The sequence below is a fragment of the Dermochelys coriacea genome, chromosome 20, assembly GCF_009764565.3.
Source record: "Dermochelys coriacea isolate rDerCor1 chromosome 20, rDerCor1.pri.v4, whole genome shotgun sequence".
NCBI classification, from domain to species: Eukaryota; Metazoa; Chordata; order Testudines; family Dermochelyidae; genus Dermochelys; species Dermochelys coriacea.
This window is the reverse complement of record NC_050087.2, coordinates 17,158,011-17,182,201: the sequence shown is the minus strand read 5'-3', so window position 1 is coordinate 17,182,201 and position 24,191 is coordinate 17,158,011. Positions and strand designations below refer to the sequence as shown.

At 59.4% G+C, this 24,191-nt stretch overlaps 1 protein-coding gene across 7 annotated transcripts; it reads left to right on the top strand.

The window, feature by feature from the left end:
• The first annotated feature begins 613 nt into the window (after window positions 1-613).
• Window positions 614-23,606, top strand: PALM3 (paralemmin 3). 7 transcript variants are annotated; one of them, XM_043506314.1, is made up of 9 exons: window positions 614-660; window positions 10,655-10,706; window positions 12,295-12,375; window positions 13,280-13,401; window positions 15,642-15,741; window positions 16,643-16,670; window positions 17,170-17,289; window positions 18,565-19,332; window positions 19,441-23,606. In XM_043506314.1, exons 1-9 carry the CDS (start codon window positions 629-631, stop codon window positions 20,670-20,672), a joined length of 2,535 nt encoding a protein of 844 aa, XP_043362249.1. In that variant the 5' UTR covers window positions 614-628; the 3' UTR covers window positions 20,673-23,606. The 7 variants fall into 7 exon arrangements, with proteins under 7 accessions (XP_043362249.1, XP_043362248.1, XP_043362252.1 ...); XM_043506313.1 differs by having other exon boundaries at window positions 18,565-19,347; window positions 19,435-23,606; XM_043506317.1 differs by having other exon boundaries at window positions 18,565-19,455; window positions 19,768-23,606.
• Window positions 23,607-24,191: the final 585 nt, after the last annotated feature.

Sequence of the window (24,191 nt, the reverse complement as noted above, 5' to 3'; positions counted from 1 at the left end):
AGGCAGATTGTGGACGTATCTCCTCCCCTTTAACACCCCTGTTTCCCCCGCTGCGCTCCCACCTCCCGGCCCCGGGGAAGGCACCTCCTGGCTCCAGCTGGCAGAGTCACCTTGCTGCTGACTTTGGGCAGCTGTGTGCCCAGCCGGGCGTGTGATTCAGGTGTGGGGGGGAGGGATTGGAGCTGGAGTCTAGCCTGGCACAGCAGCCAGGCCAGGGTGGAGTGGTGGTGAGGGGGTCATCAGCGCTAAGTACCCCCCCCCCCCAGCTGTTTACACAGGATTAGAGGACACTCAAGGACTCAACTAATTCAGATCAGGCTCAGAGGCTTTGCACAACCCCTCTCGGCTGCCTGGCAGGGACTGGATCCAGCTGCTGAAGTGAAGGAGGGAGGGGGATGGGCAGGGCCTGGCACAATCAGTGGCACAGCCCCAGGTTTGGGATCTGCACGGTCCCCTCTCATTTTGTGGGTGTTGAAATGGCCGGGGCCGGAGCAAACAAGATCGGCAGGCAGGTCCGTGGGGGGCATGGGACATGCCAACCTGCCCATGCCAGCCACGAGAGATCGCAATCACTGCGGGGAAGGGGAGCAACAACAGGATGGGGAGGCAGCCCAAGGTCAGCTGGAGCATGGGAGAGTCAAAGCGGGGAATAGAACCCAGGTGTCCTGGCTCCTAGGCCTCCCCTGTCTCTAACAAACAGCCCCCAGCCCCCTCCCGGAGCCACTGCAGGGCTGAAGGTGAAAGCATCCAAGGGGGTTTTAGGGGTCTCTGCGCTTTCAGCTCTGAGTGGCTCGGTCTCCGGGCACACGGGAATGCCCACACACAGAGCCAAGCTTGGCATCCTCCCCGGCTTAGCCAAAGCCAGGTTCTTCAGAGATAGGTGTGTGTCCCCCGGCAGCAGGCAGGCATGGGATAATCTGCCCCCATCAAGGTCTCCTCCTCACACCCTTGCCTTAAACCCCCGAAACACATGGTATTTTTAACTCTTTCAAATCTCTTTGCTAGCACAAACTGCTCTACTTCTGGGCCTTCTCCTTTAGCAGTATAAACTTCCAACCCCTGCTGGATTCTCACTGGGTTCTCTGGCCCCACACTGTCCAGTGGGAGGGAGTTCCACAGGCTCCTTGCAGATGGCATGAAGGAGCATTTCCTTTGAGCCGCTTTGCATTTGCTCCCTGCCCTGCCAAGGAAAGAGGTGCAGGGGAGTGGCATTGTCACAAGCTTCGGGGAAGTGGGCTCCGGGGCTGATCCTGGACCTGGACAAAAGCTTCCTTGTCTTAGAGGGAAGCTGAGTCCAGTGCCCGGTTCATTAGGACCATGGCGCCTGTGTGCTCGGGCCTCACCACTTCCCAATGCAGATGGGCAGAAAAGGACCCAGGCGTCCAGCGTCCGCCTTGCCGAATGAAAACACACTGGGAGGTTTTTCTGAAGGCGGGGAGCAAAAGTCTAATTGGCACCACCTAGTGGCAGCAGGGTGAAAGTGTGCGCAGGTGGGGAGTGGTTCGTCCCAGGCTATTAGACACACAAGGTGGGTGAGATAAATTCCTTCGGGGAGGAACATAAGCCTTCACCGAGCTCTTCTCCAGGTCAGAGCATCGCAGCTCAGTGAAAGCGGAACAGCTTGTTTAGCAGAAGTGAGTCACACACACTCCAAGAAAGAACAGGAGGACTTGTGGCACCTTAGAGACTAACAAATTTATTTGAGCATAAGCTTTCGTGAGCTACAGCTCACTTCATCGGATGCATCGGATGCTGTAGCTCACGAAAGCTTATGCTCAAATAAATGTGTTAGTCTCTAAGGTGCCACAAGTCCTCCTGTTCTTTTGCGGATACAGACTAACAGGGCTGCTACTCTGAAACAACACATTCCAAGGGATCATTCAAGGTGATTGGCCATTAACACCTCTCCAGTCCTAGGGGGAAAAGAGGGGGGTGGGAGTTTTATGAAGATAAGAAGGGCCAAACTGGGCCAGAGCACCAGTCCGTCTAGCCCAGTGCCCTGTCTTCAGACAGTGGCCAATGCCCGGTGCCCCAGAGGGAATGAACAGAACAGGGCAATTAGTGAGTGATCCATTCCCTGTCGTCCAGGCCCAGCTTATGGGGTTTAGTGCAGCGGTTCTCAACCAGGGGTACCCACAGGTCTGCCAGGGGTCCATCAACTGATCTAGAGATTTGCCTAGTTTTACAACAGGTGACATAAAAAGCACTAGCCCAGTCAGTACACACTAAAATTCCAGACAATGACTTGTTTCTACCGCTCTATGGACGATACGCAGAAATGTAAATACAATATTTCCATTCCGATCGATCTATTTTATAATGATAAGGTAAGAATGAGAAAGTGAGCAATTGTTCAGTAATCGTGGGCTGCGACACTCTGGTATTTTTATGTCTGATTGTATGAGCAAGTAGTTTTTAAGTGAGGTGAAACTTGGGGTACGCAAGACCAATCAGACTCCGGCAAGGGGCACAGTCATCTGGGAAGGTTGAGAGCCACTGGTTTAGTGGGTTGCAGATTGTTGTAATAAGCTGCAAATCGAGGATCTCTGCTCAGTCCCTGATTTTTAGCATCTAGCAAAGTTCTGAATTTAAGCTCCCGGGCGTGTCTTTTGCTGGGGTGGGGCAGGTTTCGTGGCAGGATGAGGACTGCGAGGGGAGCAATGGAGTGATCGCTCTGTGGGAAGTGTCTGCCCACGGGTGATAGGGTGTCATTTTTCCGTGCGAGTTCGTTCAGCGATCGTCCCGTCTCCCCTGCACCCACCCCAAGAGTTGTTAGCAGGGCAGTTAGTGCCCTGGATGAGGACCGGCACACGTTGTGAGAGACCTGTATGTGTGTGTACAGGTACACAGGTGTCTCTCTGTACCTCTAAGCACTGAGAGACCCATCCAGCACCCCCTGAAATTGGCTGGCTGGCGGCTAGTACTCAGTGTGTGGGAAGGGGCCCTGAAACCAGATGGGTCCCGCTCCCCAAGCCCCATGTTTGGGAGAGGAGCTGTGATGCTAAGGGGGTGGGAGGGGGCAGCCGTGATGCTACAGCATTCCCTCCAACCCCTCCCAGCCCCACAAGGCAGCAGACCTGCAAGACGGTTCTTAGTTCAGTGTTTTGGACACAGTGTCATGAGCAGCTCAGCCTTCCTGGGCAGCAGAAAAATGTATTTCCTGCCCCTGTATTCTCCAGTGGTGTGACCTGAGGGGGTGGGGGTGGGGGGTCCCAGCCTAGATGGGCCCTGTAACGGAGTCACTACCCTCTCATAGCCAGGGGAGGTGCCACAGCAGCCCCAGCCTCAGCTTCCCTGGGAGATTCCCAGAACTAGCCCACCAGGGCTTTCTCCCAGGGCTAGCACTCCAGCACGGAGAGGGGTTCGAAACCACCCTCCTCCCATAGGTGCCAACTTTTGCCAGCGCCGGTGCGTGCTCAACCCCCCACCCCACCCCCGGCCCTGCCCCCACTCCACCCCCATTTCCCCAAAGTCCCTGCCCCAACTCTACCCCCTCCCTGCCTCTATTGGACCCCTTCCCCAAATCCCCGCCCTGGCCCCGCCTCTTCCCGGAGAGCGCCGCGTTCCCCCCTCTCTCCCAGCGCTTGTTGCCGCGAAACAGCTGGGCTGGGAGCTAGGGGGAGAAGCCGGGAAGGGGCACTCAGGGGAGGAGGCGGAGGTGAGCTGGGGCAGGGAGATGCCAGTGGGTGCAGAGTTGGTGCCTATGTCTCCTCCACCACCCCACAAACCGCATCTTCTGCCCGGGCCTGGAGCTCTTCGTCCAGCCGTCGTTCCTCCCCCCCCCCCCGGTTGTCTCCTCTCTGCCTCAGACAGCTCAGCAGGAAACCCGCCTCTGCGGCCCCCCCTTGCACCCCACAGTCTGCCGCAAGGGCCTCAGGGGTCTCAGCAGTTTCCCCTCCCAGCCCTTTGCTGAGGTTCCTTTTCCCCAGGCTTCTCCCCTGCTGACCCCAGTGGCCTGGCTTAATCCCACATTCCCTTTCCAGTCAACAAGCCCCATTTCCCATTAAAGGGCCAGGACGCCCTGTAACAGGCCCGTGGGTCTGACCCAGCCCAGACGTTCTTCGGTTCAATGGAAAATCACCTGACCCAAACTCAGGGAAATGTCCCTTCTGCCACATGGCCCCCGTGATGCTGGGGGCCAGAGCTGCGGCCGGGGGACGCCTTCCACACTGTCCAGCAGAGGCAGGCAGCCAGGCATCAAGGCGTTCACAAAGCCACTGGCACCGTGCACCCCAAAAGTGTGGGACACGGGGGGAAGCTGGCCTAGCTGGGCAATGCGATGGAGTCTGGGGGGTTAGCCCAAATGTGGGGGGGCTGCACTGGGGTGCAGGCGGCAGGATCTCTGAACTACGGTGCATGCAGGACCCCCGCCTGCTGCGGCTGGAGAAAGCAGACCCTGGCCGCACAACCTCCACGCCCGCCAGGGGCGTTCTCCACTGGCTGCCGACGTCCTGCCACAGAGCAGCTGCGGAAATCATGGCCTGCAAGCGTCCTCCGCGAGCCCCGCGGTGCAACGGCCAGGCCCAGCTGGCCTCCCTTTGCCGACCATTGAAAGCCCCCAGTGTTTGTTTGTTACAGCTTTACAGACCCAACCTGCCCAAGCCCCATTCAAGAGACCGTGTCTCCGTACATGCGCTGCGCCCGCCACCTCACTGCCTGGCTTAGCACCGCCGGGGACCAGCATGTGTCTATGTGCAGCTTGCTCCATTGGCCCCTGTGCTTCACCCACTCCGGGCTCCTTTCCCATCATCCCGCGCCAGGTGCTGTCTGTTGCACCCCGGCACAGCAGGTGTAATGCCCTCCAATGCAGTGGTGCCTAGCTTTGGCGCCTGCCGCAGGGCCCTCGAGTGACAGGGATGCCAAGCTGGCCCCTTGTGCCAGCTGTTCCTGGTTGCTGGGGGTGATAGCAGGGTCCCCCAGCAGGTTGGCTGGAGGGTCCTGCTCACAGGGAGATGGAGAGCCCAGTGCCTCCTTCCAGCCGGGCCTGGGATCTGCACTCCCACCAGACAGGCACGTGTGTGAGAGAGCAGACAGGTGGCTGAACAAGGCAGCCCAGGAATGCTGGTAAATAATTCAGCCAGACAGCTGATAGTGTCTCCAGATCATACCCAGGAACGCGGGCAGGGGCCAGGACGGGGGGAGTGGCAGAGCTCTCTCAAGGGCGTCCAGATCCGGAACCGCTCCAGTACCTCCGGGAAATCCACCTCCCTTGCCCAACGCTCCCTGCCTGTACCTTTCGCCTGAGCCCAAACCGGCCTAACCAGCTCTCCCGAGCCACCCCCCCAAAGCCGCGCCGGGGAAGGCAGCTCGCAGGCAGGGAGCTCAGTGCCAGCGTGAGGCGGAGGGAGAGATTTGATGATGCTGTGCCGTTGACTTGGCGAGCCAGACGGCGGAGCGGCGGCAGTCCTGCCTGGCAGTGCCCCCCGGCTGGAAAGGGGAGGGGACCCCACCAGGGGTCTGCAAGCCTCTCCCAGCCCCCGCCCCCCACCCCGGTAGAGTCAGCGGCAACGGTAGCAGCGGTAAGTGGAGGAATGGAGGGACCGACTATCGCGGACGCCTGTGAGCTGGAGGCAAGGGAGCAGCAGAGGGAGAGAGAAGGGTGCGTGGCCTCAAGGGACAGGGACCTATCGCTCCCCAGGCTCTCTCCTGGGCTTTGACCTCAAGGCCGCCAGTTCAAATGCAGCCCAGGGCCAGACCGAAGTGCCCGGCCCCTCATTGGGGGAAATTGGCTGGTCGGGTCTCAGGCCAGGTCCCAGTGTTGACAGAACAACAAGTAGGAGTTAACCAGGCTGAGAGGCCAAAGTGCCAAGCGGGCCATGGAACCTGAGCGCATGCCTAGAGGGGGGCGGGCCTGAAGCACTCCGGGAGGGGGTTTAGTGATAAGTGGAATATTTCATTGTCCCCACACATTGGCCCGCTAGTGGTCTAGAACCCTGGAGTCCTGGTGCCCAAGTATCACCTGCTGTAACCACTGGACCCCACTGCCCTCCCAGAGCTGGGGATAGAAACCAGGAGCCCTGACTCACATTCCGCCTGCTCTATACACTAGACCCCACTTCCATCCCAGAGCTGACTCCCACCCCTAAATCCAGAGTGGATCTTACCAGTGGGTAAGGATCTTCCTGTGGGTGTCAATGGGCGCGGGAGGGTTTATAGCTCTTCAGCACTACCCAGGAAGTGCAGCACCATCCGCTGCCACCTATCAGAATGGGGGAGACAGAAAGCCAAGATGCCCCTCAAAGACAAGGTGTACATGGCTGAGCTGCCCATCGAGGGGGTCCGGCTGGCAAACTCTGCACAGCCCTGCTTTTTTGCAAGGACCGTTCTCCCGCTCGGCGCCCCCCGCTGAAGTTGCTGGGCGGCACGGGGAAGGATGCTGTGCTCAGAGAGGGACGCAGATGAACTCGAAACCTGGGCAATTCCAGACCCTTCCTTAGCTGAGCCCTTTATGACACTGCACCTGGGGCCCCTGAGGAGTGCATTGCAGGTCCTGGGCCGGGTCCCCGGCTGCTCCTGGCTCTGGCGATCTCTGGTTCAATCCCCTGCCCAGGGCTCCTACAACACACACTCATTAGAGGTTACAGCCACTCCAGGATCTTCCCTCTTCAGCTGCTGTCCCTAGGAAGGAGCAAATCAGAAGTAATTAGTCTGAAGGCCTCGGAGCCCTGGCTAAGTGCCCTGCGGGGGAGCGGCTGGGAGGAGTGGTTGACTGCCAGAGCATCATACCAGGCCCCTGAGTGGAACAGGTTTCGGGGGACACTCCCTCCTCGATGTCTGGGGTGCCCGGGAGCCCTGCCAGGGCCGGGGATGGCTAATGACACCCTGCTAGTCAGGGCTAGCCCTTGGGTTGGGCTCTCTGCTGACAGCTGGCCGGGGTAAAGTGCTGTAGGCCCTTATGGCTCTGCAAATAACCGGAAAGATTCCACTCTTGCTTGTTAACCCTGTGGTGTGGAAGGGATTGGGATCCCCATTTATCTGCCTGGGGAACTGAGGCACAGAAAGGACAAGGGGCTTGCCCAGCATCTCTGTGAGTGAGCTGGGAATAGAGCCCAGGAGTCCTGGTTCCCAGGTCTTTGCTCAGGGCTCCAGGCTGGGCGGCCTCCCGGCACCTTTTGTACCTTTAGTTCCAAAGGGGACGGGTGCCATGTGGAGCTGTTTGGACAGAGGGCTCCCACTGATGTCCCTGGGGAGAGAGCCCACCTGGGCTCTCCGCTGCACTCACTGGCCGTCACTTGGACGACGGAATTGGGTGGCCCTGCCTGTAGTGAGTTTGACAGGTCTCAGTCCAGTTCAGCAAATGGACCTCGGAGTCCAGACTGCCCTCAGCCCCTAGAGAAAGTCCCTCCAGAGGTGGGACGTAGCAGCTGTATAACAGCACACAGCAACCCCATGCAGGCATGGCTCACCCATCATCGACATGCAACCACCTCTGGGGCGGGACGCGGCAGCTGTGTAACAGTGCAGAGCATTGGCAGAGGGGGACAGTGAGTAGAAGCAGAAGGAGATTTGCCTCTTCTGAGGCTGCTGACCTAGCAGAGAATTCACTTAGGATAGGAACAAGGACAGGAGCCAGGGTAGCCTGTTGGCTGGAGTGTGGGGGTCTCTGGCTCGCTGCCTCTGTGGCTAGGTCTATTTGCTTGAATACAAAGGGACTTCACTCCCTCTGGCCCTTTCCTTGCTCCCACCTCAGCTCTGGCAGCCGGTCTGTGGCTGGGGGCTGTAAGTAAAGCAAATGGGTTTGAATTCGATTAGTAGCTGTGGAGAGGACTAAAATAAAATGGCAGGATGGAGGAGAAACAGAGGGAGCCAGAAAGAAAAAGACAAGGAGAGGGAAGGATAAACCAGGGCCTGGATCTTAAATGTGTTTGTGGATTCTCATCATGAAGAATCTCTCTATATAGATACAGATGGCTTTGTGCAACAGTGCAATGCAGCTACCTCTGGGGTGTGGCATGGCAGCTGTAAAACGGTACTCAGGAATTTTGTACAGGGATCACTCACCCAGCACTGAAATGCAGCTGCTTCTGGGGTGGGACCCGGCAGCTACATAAAAGCACACAGCAATGCCACACAGGGCTGGCTCACCCAGCCCTGTTATGCAGCCACCTCTGGGGAGCCTGTATGTAGAAATGGACCCTGTATGCATTGGAATGTGTATGCATGGGGGGAACGTAGCATGCGTGGGGGAAGAGATGAAGGGGTAGAAGGAGGATATGGCCCCATTCCACTCCCTTTCTCCCTGCTGCATGCTGACCCCATGCCGGCCTCCTGGGATATGTCCACAGCCCCCTCCCGCCCTGGGCCCCCTCCAGCCCAGCTCCCTGGCATCCGCCAGCCTCCACTTTCCCTGATCCTGCAGTTTGTCAGTGTCCATTATTAACCTGGCTGCTGATGGGTGTGGGAGGGCGGGGGCTGGACAAGACGGCCTCAAGTAACCTCAGGGGCAAAGGGACCCAGCTTTGATCGGATACTGTCCCCTGCTCCTTCCCCATGACCATTTCCCCACACCTCTCCCTGCCAATGCCTGCCCTGAACCGTCCTTCTGGGGGGTGGGGGGAGGGGGCAAGGTTACACCAGCATCAAAGTCCTGCCAGGATAGCTTATTTCCCTCAGGGAACTGGTGTAAACTACCAGCTCTTTTGCTGATAGAAGCTGCCGTAACCCACCCCAGAGGCAGCTGCATTTCAGTGCTGGGGGAGCGATCCCTGTACCTTGTTGCTGTGCTTTGGAAAACAGCTGTTCTACCTTCACTTGGGGAGTTTGCCCGTATGGCTTCTCTGATCTAGCTCTGCTGGCAAACCCTTTCTAGTGTAGACAGAAATTCCTAGAGCGGCGCTCAGCCAGCGTCTGGATCTTGGGGGGGGGTGTCCCAGTGTGTCTATGTGTCTCTCGCAGTGCGTGTGTGTCTCTCTGGGTATGTCTACACTGCACAATGAACTCGAGTTCCGACTCAGGTTTGAGCCCAATCCTCCTTCTGTCCACACTCAAATCAGTCTGACTTGGGCCAGGAACCCCTCGGGACTTGGATCTGTGGCCCCTGCTAGGAGGGTGAGACTCAGGGCAGAGCCCTGTCACTGTGCAGTGCGGATGCAGGTCAAACCGCAGACCTGAGCCGGAAGGTTGACGGATCACAGTGTGGACCCATTAGTGCGGCCGTGAGTCTGGCAAGTGTAATCTGCAGCGTGGCCAGACGCCCAGGCACTGGCATGGAGCCAGCGAGTCTCCCAGCGTGGATCCTGCTGTCTGTTGGGTCTCAGCATCTGTCTGTCCATATCCCAGCGTGGCTGTGTCTCAGCGAGTGTTGGGGGGGGGGACGCCCGGAGGTGCTGGCAGCTCCACTCCCTTCCCCTCCCAGGCCTTGCCGGCCTCACACTGTCAACCCTTCCCACCGTGTTTGTTTGTGTGTCTATCACCCACCGCAGCCCCAGGCACCTGGGCCGGATGGTGGGGAGGTGACCCCCCCCGGGTGACTCGGCCCCAGAGAGGAGCAAAAAGGGGGCCCAGCCTATTGCTGAACGTGCTAGAACCTGAAGGACACCCCCCACCAGGGGAGCTCTGACCCAGCTTCAGTAACCAGAGCCCCTGTTGTCAAACCCTGTTCCTCCAAACCTCCCAGGGCAGGGGGGCAGGACGGGGTCCCCACTCCATCTGCTCCCAAGCCCCTGCCTACTGCACAGAGATGTGGGGAGGTTTGGGCAGCTCCAGAGCCGATGCCCATAGCTGATGTGCCCCCTCCCCTGCTCGGACCCTGCTCTCTGTGCCCCCATGCCACAGGGCAAACTGCATGGGGCAAGGCCCCTCTGCCACACCCTATTCCAAACCTGGCCCCTCCCCAGAGCAGAGATCCTCCCCACCCCTCCCCATACACACACCAGCCCCTTCCCTGGAATTTTTGCCCAGCTGGGTATCAAGACCAGGATCCTGCCAGCATCTCAAATGCTTGGGGTCCATCTGCCCCTGGCGATGACCCCTCCAGCCCCTCCCAGTGCCCCCCCATGAGCCAGATGCCCGCTCCGCTCCCCACTCTGCTCTGCCAGCACTGGCACTCCCCTCAGCTTCTCTGCACGGCACAGGGCCATGGGGGCCTCTGGGGCAGGGGCAGAGGAAGTGGCTGGGTGTGGCATGGCAAGCTGGCTGCAGTGCCCCCTGCTGGGAGAGGCCAGGACTGATGTAGTCAGGAGCTCGCCCCCCCCAAAACCAGCACCTCCTGCTGGGAAAGCCCTGGACTGAGATTGCAAACATAGTAACTTGGATTGTGCTGGGGGAAAAATTGCCAACTTATTTTCTAAACAGGTGTGAACCGATTTTTTAGCTCAGAAAAGCCTTGTGGGGGTGCAGAGGGGAGTAGAGCTCCCCCCCACCCCCAAATGTGGCGTGGTCCCAGCTCTTGCTCTCTGGCAGGGGAATCTGAGGCTGAGAGCAAGTTTGAAGCCCCCTTACGTCCTGTCCAGACTTGCTGCTGAATCCCACAAATGCCGCAGCTTCTCGGCCAGGCAGGAGAAGGGGAAGGGACCCAGAGAGGGGAATGGGAGAGGGAGGGAAAGAAGGGAAGGAAAAGGAGCACGTGAAGGAGCGATAGAGGGGGCAGGAGCGGAGGAGAAAGCTGGTGCCGCTCGACCTTTGGCCATGTCCCCAGGCTTGGTTTGTCTTTCAGAGGGAAGATGACAGAGAGCTCCCTGTACACGCAGCGCCTAGAGGCCATCGTGGTGAGTGGACCCCTCCCCGCCCCCAGGGACCCCAGCTGAGACAGGCCTCGCGCCCCTGGCCGGCACCGCTCCCCTGCCATCCATCCTTTGGCTTCCCCTAGGGGAGCCGCTTGCCCTGCTCTGGGAGAATCCCAGTGAGCCAGCAGCCCAGGGCAGACGAGAGGCCCAAACGGGTGCCCCCAGGGGAGATTGTGCAGGGGCAGAGGAATCCAATTCAACAAAGGGGCAAATATGCCTCCAAGAGCCAGAGAGTGGAGTGGAGTCCCCGGGAGCTTCTGCCCCGCTCCCCACAGCACCCCCTGCTGGGAGAGACTGGCACTGGACTAGCCCCGAGCTCCCCCCACAGCCAGCGGTCCAGCCGTCCAGGTCCAGGCAACAGGTGCTGGGCAGAGGGGTACTGAGCCCAGTTTCTGGGCCTGCTGGAGCTGAGAACTGGCCTGTTCGTCACAGCAGTGACCTCCTCTTTCTGCAGGCCCATGGGCTGGGCTGAATCCTGGAGGCAGAAAGCTCTTAGCAGGCAGGGGAGTAACCTGAGCCCTGGCTCCCCTCGTCTTCCTCCCCTCCCCCCCCCCGCCTGGCATTAAGAAATGAATTATTCAGCAGGCAGTGGCTCCAGATGCAGCTTTTCTCCGGTCCAGACCTTTCAGGCTGAGAGAGAGACCTGGAGGCCTGCCCAGCCCCAGCGCAGCACCCTGGGAAAGGGGGATGGGGGAGAAGGGGGATCGGGCCAGAGGCCGGGATGGGGCAGCAAGGTTAGCTGGTGGAGCAGCAGGCATGTGGGGGTAGCGATATGCATGGGGCCACATGACATGGACGTGGCTGTGAGCAGCATTTGTAACGTGCTTGTGCACATGGGGTGAATAGTGTCAGGAACACACGTGTACACAGAGGTTGAGATGCAGCAGGTGGAGGCATGTGCACATGGAAGTGACCAGCAACAGAGACATGCGTGTGCATGAAGGCAAACAGCAACTGGAACACACATGGCCATAGGGGCATGGAAAGCAGTGGGGGCACACGTGCACTCAGAGAATGAACACAGGCACGGAGGCGTGTGCACAAGTGGCAAACAGGGTCAGGGAAAACATGCATGTCCATGGGTGAATAGTGTCAGGGACACGTGTATGCACTCGGAATGCACAGAAGCAAGGACACGCAGGTGCAGGGTGGGGAACAGGGTCAGGGTCAACATGTGTGTGCATGGGCGAATAGTGTCACGGATACACATGTGCATGTGGGGTGAACAGCAGCAGGGACACACATATACATGGGTGAATAGTGTCAGGGACACGCGGGTGCACTCAGAAATGCACAGAAGCAAGGACATGAGCGTGCAGGGTGGGGAACAGGGTCAGGGACCACACGTGTGTGCACACGGGGTGAATAGTGTCAGGGACACGCGCATGCCCTGGGCCGGGTCTATCCCGTGCCAGCTCCGCAGGGTCCCCACTGGCTGCGGGAGGGTTAAAGCCCCGGCCACGGGAGCGCACGTGGGCTCCCCCGCCCAGGGCCCTTTGTCCGCGGCTCGCCGCGTCCGGCCCCGCAGGGCGGCGGCTCCAGCCTCGCTCTTGTCGCTCCGCGGCTGCAGGGGCGGCGCAAGGTGCAGGAGCGGATCCTCCGGACGCGCCGGGAGCTGGAGGAGGAGAAACTCCGAGCCCAGCAGCTCAAGGTACCGGAGTCGGGACTGGGGACGGCGGGGGGACTTGGGGGTGGCGATAGGGGAGCTGGGGGTCTCGTGAGGGTGGGGTTTGTGGGAGGTGTTAAGGGACCTGGGGGTTAGGGGAGCTGGGGGGTGCGGTCTTCTGGGGGTCGTGGGGTCTGCTGGGGGTTGGCCCAGCAGAGGGGGCGCCAGGGTCCCTGTGGCTTGCCAGCGTGGGGTGCTGGCTGCTGGGGGATTTGGGAGGTGGTAGGTTCCAGCCAGGCTTCCCTGACACACAGCAGCATCCCCCCAGGGTGGTGGCTACCCGAGCCCCGTTCCCCTTTGTTAAACCCCTTAGCATCGATGTGGGCTGTTCCCCCTCGCAGGGCTGGGGGGAGGGGCCATGTGCATTTTGCTCAAGGCAGGAAATCAGCTCCCGCCACCCCACTTTTCCCATCTTGGGGCCCACCCACTCGGGTGGGTTCAGTCAGAGGCCACCTGCTACCTGGCTGCTCAGGCAGGTGGAGCCACCTGCCAGACGCTGGGGAGGTGCTGAAGTGTGTGGGCGCGGGCGGGTGTGTGTACATGTGTGTGTGGCTGTGGCTGTCTACATTCGAATAACCATCCATGGTCTAGCATTGTGCACGAAGCATGAGTAGCAGCGGGGACACAGGTGTAGTTGGTGTATGTGTGTCTGTATGTCCCCGGAGACATGTATGTATACTTGGACACACGTGTGCATGGAGCAATGGCAAGGACATGTGTGCTGGGGGGGGTGAGGAGCTGTAATAGAACACATGGGGTGTGTCAATGTCCATGTGGCTGCGTGACCGCACGGGTGCATGGCTGGCTGTCACTATGTACACATGGCCTCGATCCAGGGCGTGGCGGGAGGGGCAGGCTGATAGAGGACACTCTGCTCTCTTCCCCCCAGAGGAAGTCCCTGCGAGACCGGTGGCTGATGGAGGGGTCGTGCCTGCCCCCCGAGAACGACCCCACCTCCCCGCTCTGGCAGGCACAGTCCCGCATCCAGGAGCTAGAGCAGGATCTGTCCAGGTAAGGGGAGGGCGGTGGGTACGTCACAAGGGAGATCTGCAGCTGTAGCCCTCAGGCCTCTTCCCCAGGAGGGATCACTAAGCATTTTACATGCTTCACCCAGCACTGAAATGCAGCCACCTCTGGGGCGGGGCTTGGCAGCTCTTTAACAGCCACACAGCAATGCATCACTGGGGATTACTCATTCAGCCTTGAGCTGCAGTCACCTCTCAGGGCAGGGCAGGGCCGCTGATTAACTCCCACCCAGCAAGCTGCCTGGGGATTGCTCGCTTGATGCTGAAACACAGCCATCTCTGGGGTGAGGCGTGCAGCTGTTTAATAACCACACAGCAGTTCGGGATAGGAAGGAAGATGTGTTGGGGATTTTAGGGAAGCAAGATGGAAGCAGCCAGATTTGGAATTGGGGATTGGTCCCCAAACTTTTGGTGGGGGACATGAGCCCTCCGTACTTCACCCCCTATCCTGTATCCAAGAGCTCCCCTCACCTGTCTGGACCGGAAGACATGTGCACGTAAAACACAGCCAAGGAATCGGACATTTCCAAAGCAGACAAACGGTCTGAAACACAGAAGCTGTCACAAAGGCAAAGTGCGGAGGGAACCAAAAGGACACAGGGCAGGGAGGTGACTGAATGCCGAGTGAGCAGTGCTCCGCAGGATTAAATCACCACTCAGAACAAGGGGCAAGACAAGCCACAGCCAAGCAAGTCGCATGCATTGAACTTTTTACCCCTGTCCACGGGGGATCCCCCACCCTGGGGTCCATCCATCTAAAGGCGCCTTTGAGATCTCTCTGCCCAATCAGAGCTGCTTTCACCCAGCAATCTCATAGCGCTTTGCCAAGGCAGGGGGAAACTGAGGCACAGAGTGACTTGCCCAGGGCCACAGAGTGAGGCAGGAGCAGAGATGGGAATGGAACCCAGGAATCCTGATTCCCAGTCCCTCCGCTCTAGCCTCTAGGTTTACAGTTGCTTGGACCAGGGTGTCCCTCCCCCAGCTCCCCCTTATCCATCGTGTCAAACATAAGCTGCTTGTCTTCTCTTTCACGGCCTCTCCCCACCAGACCAATTGTCTCTCATTTGCTATTGAGCTGCCAACTCCCGTCTCCGACCAGCCCCTGATCCCAGCCTCTAGCACCTGCCTGGACCCTTTGCAAACCGGCCCTGAGGTGTTTTCTCCCTGCTTGGGAGCAGCTCCCCGTAAACCCCCACCAAGCGCCTCATTATCCACCTGCAAATCCCTCCCCTTTGCCTGGAGGCCTGCAATCAACCCGAGAAAGGCCAGGCTGCTGATGAGCCGACATCACAGTCTGCCATGCTGTTTTCTTGGCTTGCCGGTAACCAGCTGGTGTCTCTTGTCCCAGACTGAGATCGGAAGCTCTGAGGGCAGGGACTGTCTTTTTGTCCTGTTTCTACAGCTTCTAGCACAGTGCAGTTGTGGCCTGTGACTGGGGCACCTAGGCATTACCGTAACACACCTAATCATAACCAGAGATTTAGCTGACTCTCAAAACCAGAGACAGGGCACCCAGGAGTCCTGACTCCCAGTCCCCCTTGCTCCAACCCCTGGACCGTACTGCCTGTGCACGAGAACATGTAACGAACAAGAAGGATATTGGCAACGTGATATAATTTCAAAATGCCCATTTATACGGAACCCACCCCTTCAGCCAGGTTAGAAAAGCCAATGAAACTGGCGTGCACATGGGAATAAACTGGCAGGTGTGTGTGCGTGTGAACGCGCATGCTAGCCCCTTCAGTCTGGCACGTGGAATTGGAACTATTCACCTATCTGGTAAGCCCCTATACTGCTCCTATATAAAGTAGATTTCCCTTTAGATCTTTATTATTATGTGTAGATAGATCAGGGTTCCCTTGTGTCAGGTGCTGCCCAGACATAGCGAGGGACAGTCCCTGCCCCAGAGAGCTCACAGGCTAAATACATAAAGGATGGGAGGGAAAACTGAGGCATGATGAAGGGAAACATCTTGCCAGGGATAGAACCCAGGTATCCTGACTTGCAGGGGCCTGTGCTTTAGTTTTTGCTCCTGGGACATTGTAAGAGGCCAGTAGGGTTGTTACCTAACAGGCAGGGGCCAGGGCAAAATTCTACATGGCCGAGCTGAGCTCGGCTTCTCTGTTTTCCTGCCTGGGAGCCTGGTTGTGGCCGGGGAGCAGGGTTGGCCCCAGTCCCTGTGGAAAGGGACCCAGCCTGGGAGCTTTTCTCTCCCTCTCTCTGCAGCCTCCAGTCCCAGATGCAGCAGCTGGATAACCCGGAGCATCACGGCAGGCCGCAGGAGGCCTTGGAAGACGCTAAGCAGTCCGCAGGGGGCACCTGTGAGGTAATGCAGCGGGGCAGGTGGTGCCTGCGGGCGCAGGAGGTGGGGGGAGTGCATGCTGCAACAGCCCAGGAGGAGGGGAAGCTGTGGGGCAAGGGGGGGGCGCATGCCATACCCAAGCCAGGGGGAGCCCCCCTCTGCGTGCTCCCAACAATTAGCTCCTGGGTGGGCACATGGGGCGGTAAGAGGGCAGCGGGGGATGGGACGGGTTCAGTCCCCCTGAAGATATAGGGGGTGTTTAGCCCATCGCGAGGGCCAGCCTGTGGGACACCAGCCTGGATGGGCCCCATTGCTTCATCCCTCTGTGGCTATGCAGATAGCACAGCCCGGCCGTGAACTCCCAACCCCCACCCATTCCTCCCCTGCTACCCAGCCCTCGGGGGGTGGGGGGAGTGGGTCAGATCCCTCTGCTCCCTGGCCTGGCTTGGGGCCATTTCATTGAACCTGGCAGCTAAAAACACAATACTGGTTGTGGCCTGACATGCAAAAAATTCTGGCCACTGACCAGACGGGGTCCCGCCACCTGTTGTAATTACCCCCAGACAGGCCACTGGCCGGCTAAGTTGGGGGGGGCTTTCAGCCTCCCCAGTCTGCCCCTGCAGCGCGGCTCGTGTTCTCTCCCTTCCCCTGCCTGGGCTGTCTTGTCTCTACGGTTTGTGGCCTAAATTCCTCCCCTCAAGTTCTGTGTCTGAGCCTCTGGCCTCTTTTCAGGACTCCTGGGTTCTCCTTATGTTTCCTTTGGGCGTCGATCGCTTCCTTCTTGGGCTGCAAAAACCATCCCAGATGAAGCAAAACTGACCCCTGGAAAACAGGAGGCAGGAGCCATTCTGGGCCACCCATGCCCCCCTATCCCCTCCCCAAGCTGTCACCCCCACCCCCTAAGGCTCCCGTCTCTCTCTTTCAGGCCCAGGGGGCTGTTTCTGCTTTGGCAGGTGAGTTGTTCCCTGTTGGTGGGGAAAGCGGCTGAGTCTGGTTTCCCCAGAGGGTTGTGGATAGGCTCCTTCCCGAGGCTCGGGGGGGCTCGGCGGGGGTTGAGGCTCAGGGAATGGGGGCAGTTTGGTGTCAGCTGCAGGACGTGAGCCGGCGTTGGGATGGTGCCGCAGCATGCGGGGAGGGAGCGGGACCCTGCAGCATGGGCTGTGGGGGACTGGGGGCCTGAGGAAAGCCTGCATGCCTGGAAGCCGACCTCGTGGGCAAGAGAGGGGAATGGCCCCTGCTCTGGGGGCTTGTCCCAGGGCTGCCCATGGAGCACGGAGGCTGGTGACGGGAGAGGGGACGTCCCAGTGTAATATCGATGGAGCAGAGACTGACTGTGTCCTGGGGGCTCCGCTCCCTATAGGGGGTCTCTCTGGGGCAGGGCAGAGAAGGGAGGGCGCAGGAGAGCCTGTCTTGGTGATCGACCCAGCCCCTTTCCCTTCCAATCAACCCCAGGTGGGGGGGGATGTGGCTGCGAGACCGAACCCGCCTTCCGCCTGGCTCCAGTCCCCCCCAAGAGGGCCATGCGAGCGGCAGCCCGGGAGACCCTGGAGAACGGGGACGTGTCAGGAGCAGGTGAGCGTGCGGATGGGGTGGTGCACGGTGCGGTGCACCATTGTTCCCAGAGCTCTGGCCCGGGAGCTAGGCCAGCACTAGAGGGCAGCCGGGGCCCAAATCTCAGCCTGGGGATTCCTGCATGGGAAGGGTTAGAGCAGGGGGGCTGGGAGCCAGGGCTCCTGGGTTCTGTCCACAGTTCTGGGAAGGCAGTAGTGACTAGTGGTTAGAGCAGGGAGACTGGGAGCCGGGACGGCTGGGTTCTGATCTTAGCTGGGGGATGGAAGGTTGGCGCAATGGGGAGATGAGGGTGTGGGGAACCAGAACCCTTGGGTTCCTTTCCTGACTGCCACAACTTCCCCAGGTGGCCTTGGACTCATGTAAACCATTCCCTGTGGGGCCCCAAGGACACCACGGCTGCCTTTCTTGCCTCTATGCTACCCCTCCTTGGGGACAGGGTGTTACAAAAAAACCCTTACCAGAGACAGTTTATCACCCTCAGATCTAGAGCATCTTAAAATCCCACAACATCTGGTCCATCAGTGTAGCACATACCACGCTCCGGCGGCTTTCACACTCCTTGGTTCGCCTTCAGTCCTCTCCTGGCCTTCTGCCAGACCTGGCACACCAGCCCCACTCTTCCCAGCGGACCCCTTTCCCCCCACTGGGAGTGCAGGCTCAGCTGGGGAGCCTCCATCACTCCCTCTCAGAGACGCACCCCCTGGCCCTTGGCTCCAGCTCAGTAGGCAACTCCTGCCTTCAGCCTTCCCCAGCCTGGCCAACTCCTCTGCTACCTTCAGCCTCTCCCCAGGGCCCTTTACATCCTCCTGCCAGGATCTCTTCCCTCTCTGATTCTCCTGGATCCCTTATAGCCCCAGTTGCTGCTCCCACCCTCTTGATTGGCCCAGTTAGGCACACTGCACCCTATGTCACAGGGTGGCTGAGCCCTCCAGCTCCCCTCTGCTGACAAGTCACCTCCCTGTCTGTGCCTCGGTTTCCACACCAGTCAAATGGGACTGATCTCCCACAGTGCCCACCATGGGGCGTCTTGGTCCAGAGAGGTCTGTGAAGCGCTTCGTAATGGGGGGAGGAGAAGGGGCAAAGCCCATGGACCCCTGAAGTAATGACCACCTCTAGCAGGGGGCCTCCCACTTGGGGACCAGTCTGAAGGATCCCCCAGGGGATGCTGTTGCCTAGAGACCAGCATCTCCTCAGCTGCCTTGGGACAGATCTCCCTCCCCCTGGGCCATGGGGAGAGATCCAAGGGGCTGACCCACGTTCTCTTTTGTCTTCAAGGTCCCTTTGACGTGGAGGGGATCGGCCCTGGGGAAGGCAAGCCTGAAGCCAGCTCTGCTGCTCTGGGAACTCAGGATGACGGGGCAGGGCCCTCTGCCAAGCAGCCGGAGAAGCTGGGTGTGGGGAAGGTGGAGATGATCATTAGAAACCACCTGGGCCAGGAAGTGGGCAGCATGGACGCCATGGGGCGGATGTCCCCGGACACGGAGGGGGAAGCTCCCCGGGGAGAGAATGGGTTGGAGGAGGCTTGGGACGGAAGGATGGAGCAGGAGCCGCAGAGCCCACCCGCCCTTGCGAGCGACGCCCGGGACGGCGGGATGGAGGAGAGGACGCCCCGGACGGCGGGGCTAGAGGAGAGCTTGGCAGGGCAAGGGAGCAGAGAGGGGCCGGAGGGAGAATCCGGGGTGCAGGAGGGGAAGACGCAGGCCCTGCCAGATGAGAACTGCTGCCTCGATTCCCCAAGGCCCGAGCCAGACGGGGAGCTGGAGGAGCCGATAGGAGTCGTGGAAGAGGGGCCGATCTTGGCCGAGTCTGCCAGAGGAGCCACAGAAATGGAGAAGGCAGAGGCTGCCCAGAGGGCTCAGGGCAGGGCAGCAGAACCAGAGAGGCCAGAGGAGCTGGGACCCACCCAGGGGAGAGGCACTATGTGGCAGGAGCCTGCTAGGGAACAGGAGCGTCAGGTGTCCCCTGGGGCAGAGCATCCCCAGGCTGCAGGGGTGGGAGAAGGAGCAGAGATGAAGGCCTCTTTGCAGGACCAGATCCCAGCTCTGCAGGACCAGATCCCTTCCTCTCTTCAGGAGGCTAAAACCTCTCTGCAAGATCAGATCCCAGCTCTTCAGGGACAGACCCCCTCCCACCAAGAAGCTAAAGCAGCTGTCCAGGACCAGATCCCATCAGCTGCCCAGGACCAGACTCCTTCCTCTCTGCAGGAGGCTGAAGTATCTGTGCAAAACCAGATCCCAACTGTGCAGGACCAGATCCCATTGTCTTTGCTGGAAGTTAAAACATCCCTTCAGGGCCAGATCCCCTCACCACAAGAGGCTAAGGCAGCTCTCCAGGACCAGATCCCTTCCTCTCTGCAGGAAGCGAATGCATCTCTCCAGGACCAGATCCCATCAACTCTCCAGAACCAGATCCCATCACCCCAAGAAGCTAAAGCAGCTCTGCAGGACCAGATCCCTTCCTCTCCGCAGGAAGCGAATGCATCTCTCCAGGACCAGATCCCATCAGCTCTCCAGAACCAGATCCTATCACCCCAAGAAGCTAAAGCAGCTCTGCAGGACCAAATCCCTTCCTCTCTGCAGGACCAGATCCCTTCCTCTCTGCAGGAAGCTAATGCATCTCTCCAGGACCAGATCCCATCATCCCAAGAAGCTAAAGCCGCTCTGCAGGACCAGATCCCTTCCTCTCTGCAGGAAGTGAATGCACCTCTCCAGGACCAGATCCCATCACCTCTCCAGAACCAGATCCCATCACCCCAAGAAGCTAAAGCAGCTCTGCAGGAGCAGATCCCTTCCTCTCTGCAGGAAGCTAACACATCTTTCCAGGACCGGATCCCTTCACCCCAAGAAGCTAAAGCAGCTTTCCAGGACCAGATCCCTTCACCCCAGGAGGCTAAACAGTCATTCCGCCGCCAGATCCCCTCCAGCCAAGAGCCAATCCCTGCACTTCACGGGGAGGTACCGCTTACCCCAGGGGAGTTGCCACCCGGCAGAGCACCTGCCCTGGAGCAGGTGCCTGCCCGACCCGGGGAGAGCATGGCCCTGAAAGGAGGCAGCGACGCTGGCCCGGTTTCATCGACTGCAGAAGAAACCACTGAAAACCTGGAGAAGCTCCACCCAGAGCAGCAGCCTCTGCTCAAGGAAGCTTCCGGGTTCTGGATAGGCCGGAAGGTGCCACTAGATCCTGTGGCCAGAAGCCCGCAGCCGGGAGCTGGCACCTTGAAGTCGCTGGCAGCTGTGAGCCCAGAGGCCCCGACATACACTACCACCTCTGCCAACACCGGCTCTCCGTGCCAGGGCAGGAGTGCCACCCCCCCCCAGCTGGGAGATGGGCAGGAGACAGGCAGACGCAAGCAGAAGACGTGCCAGTGCTGCTCTGTCATGTGATCCCGGCCCCGCCAGCCACTGACCGCCCTCAGTGCTGGGATGGGCATCGAGAGCCCCAGCCGGAGACTGGCTGATCGGAGGGACCTTGCTCCAGTGACTGGGGGCCCAGGCAGCCACGGCTCAGCCCTTGGGTGTTTTAATTCCCCCGGGGAGGCTGTTCATTTGTATGGCCTGATGTTTTCCTATGGAGGGGTGCCTGGGGTAGGCAGTTAGTTTGGGGGGCGCCTGTCTCCTGCTGGCAGGACATGGCTGCTGGCTGCAGCGCTAATTTCACGTCTGGTCGCTTCTGTTCCAAGCCCCTGCATGGAGGGGTCCTTTTCCTTCTGTCCCTGCCACGTCTGCCCCCTTCTGAAGCTCTGAGGGTATTGGGCAACAGGGGGTCTCCTGTTTCTGGGAGTTCAGGGCCCCAGCTCACACTTCTGCACACGCCGGTATACACGCTTGCCCCCCATGCATGAATGCACACACATGTACACACGCCCCTGCCCGAATACAAACCTCTGCGTACAAACATGTGGACACACACCCAGTCTCACGCACACGCCTGAATATATGGACAAGCCCCCAGGTACAAATACAGCTGTAGTCTGGCACCTCCCCCCCCTCCCACCCCGACACAGTGCTTACCTCTCTGCACACCGTCACTGCACACGCATCACTGCCCAGACAAGTGCGCTCACACACACACACACAGGCCCGACACAATCGCAGGGTGCACTTGGGCACAGTAGCAGGTGCCTTGCCAGACACCTGCACACACCCAGACTTACACATGTGTTCACGTGCTTACTGCCCCCGTGGGATGGCTCAGCCTGCGTGGCCCCAGCAACAGGCTTTCTGCCTCACCTCCAGCTGGGCTGGGCATTGCCCAGCTGCCTGCTCCCAAACAGGTCCTGCCCGAGAGTCCTTTCCTAGAGCCATCGCCGCGCCAGGAAGGGGCGCCCCGCGCAGGTCAGTGACAGAGGCATCAGAAACCACCTCCTCCCGTGGTCCTCATCTCAGCTTTCCAGCGCCTGCATCCTGCCCCTTGCGGGACCAAAACCCCTTTCCCAGCTCCGGCTCGGGCAGCCCTGGAGCTCAGTAATGGGACAGGCTGGAGCTGTGGCCCTGCCCCCTTCCACCGCATCCCTAGGCAGCCTGGCTCCGAGCCTTGGAGGTATGTCGTTGTCTCTGAGGAGCTGGGCCTCAGATGCCACGGTGACGGGCATCTGTAGAACACCCTAGAACAGCCTCCCAAAGCTGGTTTTGTCTCTGGGCCTTCCCCTGCCTTAAACCGCCCTTGTTTGGAATAAGTGAGTGTGAGCCAGTCACACGGCCTAGCCTTGAACCGTCCAGCAGGGGTCACTGCTGAGTGATGCTCAATTAAAGTCACTTTCAATGGGAAGCCCGCAGCTTGTGAGTGTGTGGGGGAGGCTCAGCGAGTGGTTTTGCAGATGTCGGGTTCTGCTGGGTTCTGTGCCCACCTCTGCCATTTTACTACTGGGTGACCTTGGGCAAGTCCCGTCCACTCTGGCCTCAGTTTCCCCTCCCACCCTCTTTGTCTAGGTGAGCGTTGCCGGGCAGGGACTTCTCTCACTGTGTGTCTGTGCAGTGCCCAGAACAGCGAGATCCCTGATTTCAGTCCGGGTTTGGGCAGCACCCAGCCTGAGGGGGACTCTGATCTCGGTCCCAGTCTCTGCCCTGAGCAGATAGGCACTGAGCTTGGGGATTATCCCCATTTCAGAGAGGGGAATGCAGAGCTAGGGAATCCCTGCTCCAACCTTTAAGGTCCCCTCCCTCCCAGTGCTGAGAATAGGACTCCTGGCTTCTGGTCTCAGCTCTGGGAGGGCAGTGGGGTCTAGTGAGTTGGAGCAGGGGGCTGGGAGGCTGGACTTCTGGGTTCTAACCCCAGGTGTGGGAGGAGAAAGTGGTGTAGTGATTAGAGCAGGCCTGGACTGGGAGTCAGTGACTCCAGATTTACACCACAGAGCATTCTTGGACCTGGGTGCTTTTACTCTAGCGTTGCAGCACTGGTTCCCCCTCTGGGCTTGTCTTCTCAAGTGGGGCTGCCCAGATTTCAGCCCTCAGAGCAGCCCCCGACTGCGTATGGGGGCAGCAGCTCCAAGCCACCATTTACCCCCAGTGCTGCAGTCCGGGCTGAGACAGTGGGAGACCAGAATCATGCCCCTGGCACCTCTGTCTGCTTGCACAGACTGTTCCATCACACGGGGCCCTGCTGCTGCCCTCACCCTAATGAAACCTTCCCCCAGGGCCAAATCTCCCCCATGACGAGCTGCCAGCTCTGAGCACAGGTCACAGCGAGGGCTGCTGGGCAGACATCACCGTGTGATGCTCAGTGTCTCGCCTGAGCCTGGATTGTCCCTTTTAAACACTGAGAGAGCCACTGGAATGGATGGGGCTGGATCCCCAGCTGGTGTAGATCAAGGTGGTGTCATTGTCCGTGTTGACACCTGCTGAGGGGTTGTTTGACACCTGCTGAGGCTCTGGCCCTTGCTGCTAAATGAAATCAGGGGGAGTTCAGCCCTTGGAGCTTCCCAGGGGCCGAGGAGGTGGGTTGTGACTGGCTCCAGGTTTCCCCACAGGTGTGAAGTCAGCACATCCCAGTGAGGCTGAGGGGGTTAAAGTCAAGTGAATTGAGATTTGATTGGGGGGGGGGAATATCTCCCTCTTCTCTCTGCTCAATAGGCTGGGCATGAAATTCAAACCCCCCCCCCCCACCTTGGTTTGATGTCTGCCAAGTGTTGGCCTCATGCTTAAGGTCCTTAATAGGGACTCAGGACACCTGGGTTCAATTCCTGACTTTATTGCCTCACCGTGTGACCTTGGACAAGTGACTTCATCACTGTGTACCTCAGTTTCCCTTGTTTAGACTAAGCTCTTGGGGGTAGGGCTTGTTTCATTGTGTCTGGGCAGTGCCCAGCCCGATGGGGCCCTGTAAATGCACGTAATTGCAGCTGGAAAGCACAGAGGATTGTTATCAATCAGCTGTAGCAATGAGCCTGGAACTCAGCTTCTCGTGCTGCTACGGCCAAGCTGCCGGCGCTGAAGGGGAATTGCTGGGAGCGATGCAGGGCCTATGACACGCGGCTAAGCCGAATCAGCAGAGGGCAGTGGCGTTACCTGCGTTAGCCAGCTTGTTACAATATTAAGTCTTAGAGCCGGGGGGGTTCCTCTCAAGGCCCATAGTCTGCATAATCCAAGCAAGTGCTCAGTTCAGGTCCCAACCCCTCCCTTCATCTGTCAGGTTTGCACCCAGGGCGTTGAATCCCAAAGGCTGGGCTGCACCCGCTGGGCCTTTCCTACCCCTGCCAAGACTGAACGCAACTCCCACCCCCCAACGGGGGGGGGGGGGCTGCAGGGCCAATTCCCCCCCCCACACACACACAGACACTCACACCCTAGTCTGTGCTGCCCGCTCCATTGAACCGACCCAGTCAGGCGCAGGGCTGGAGCAGGGCACAGAGCTGAAGTGTCTGGCACGCACAGGAGCAGCCAGAGGGTGCCAGGGCCACATGCTGA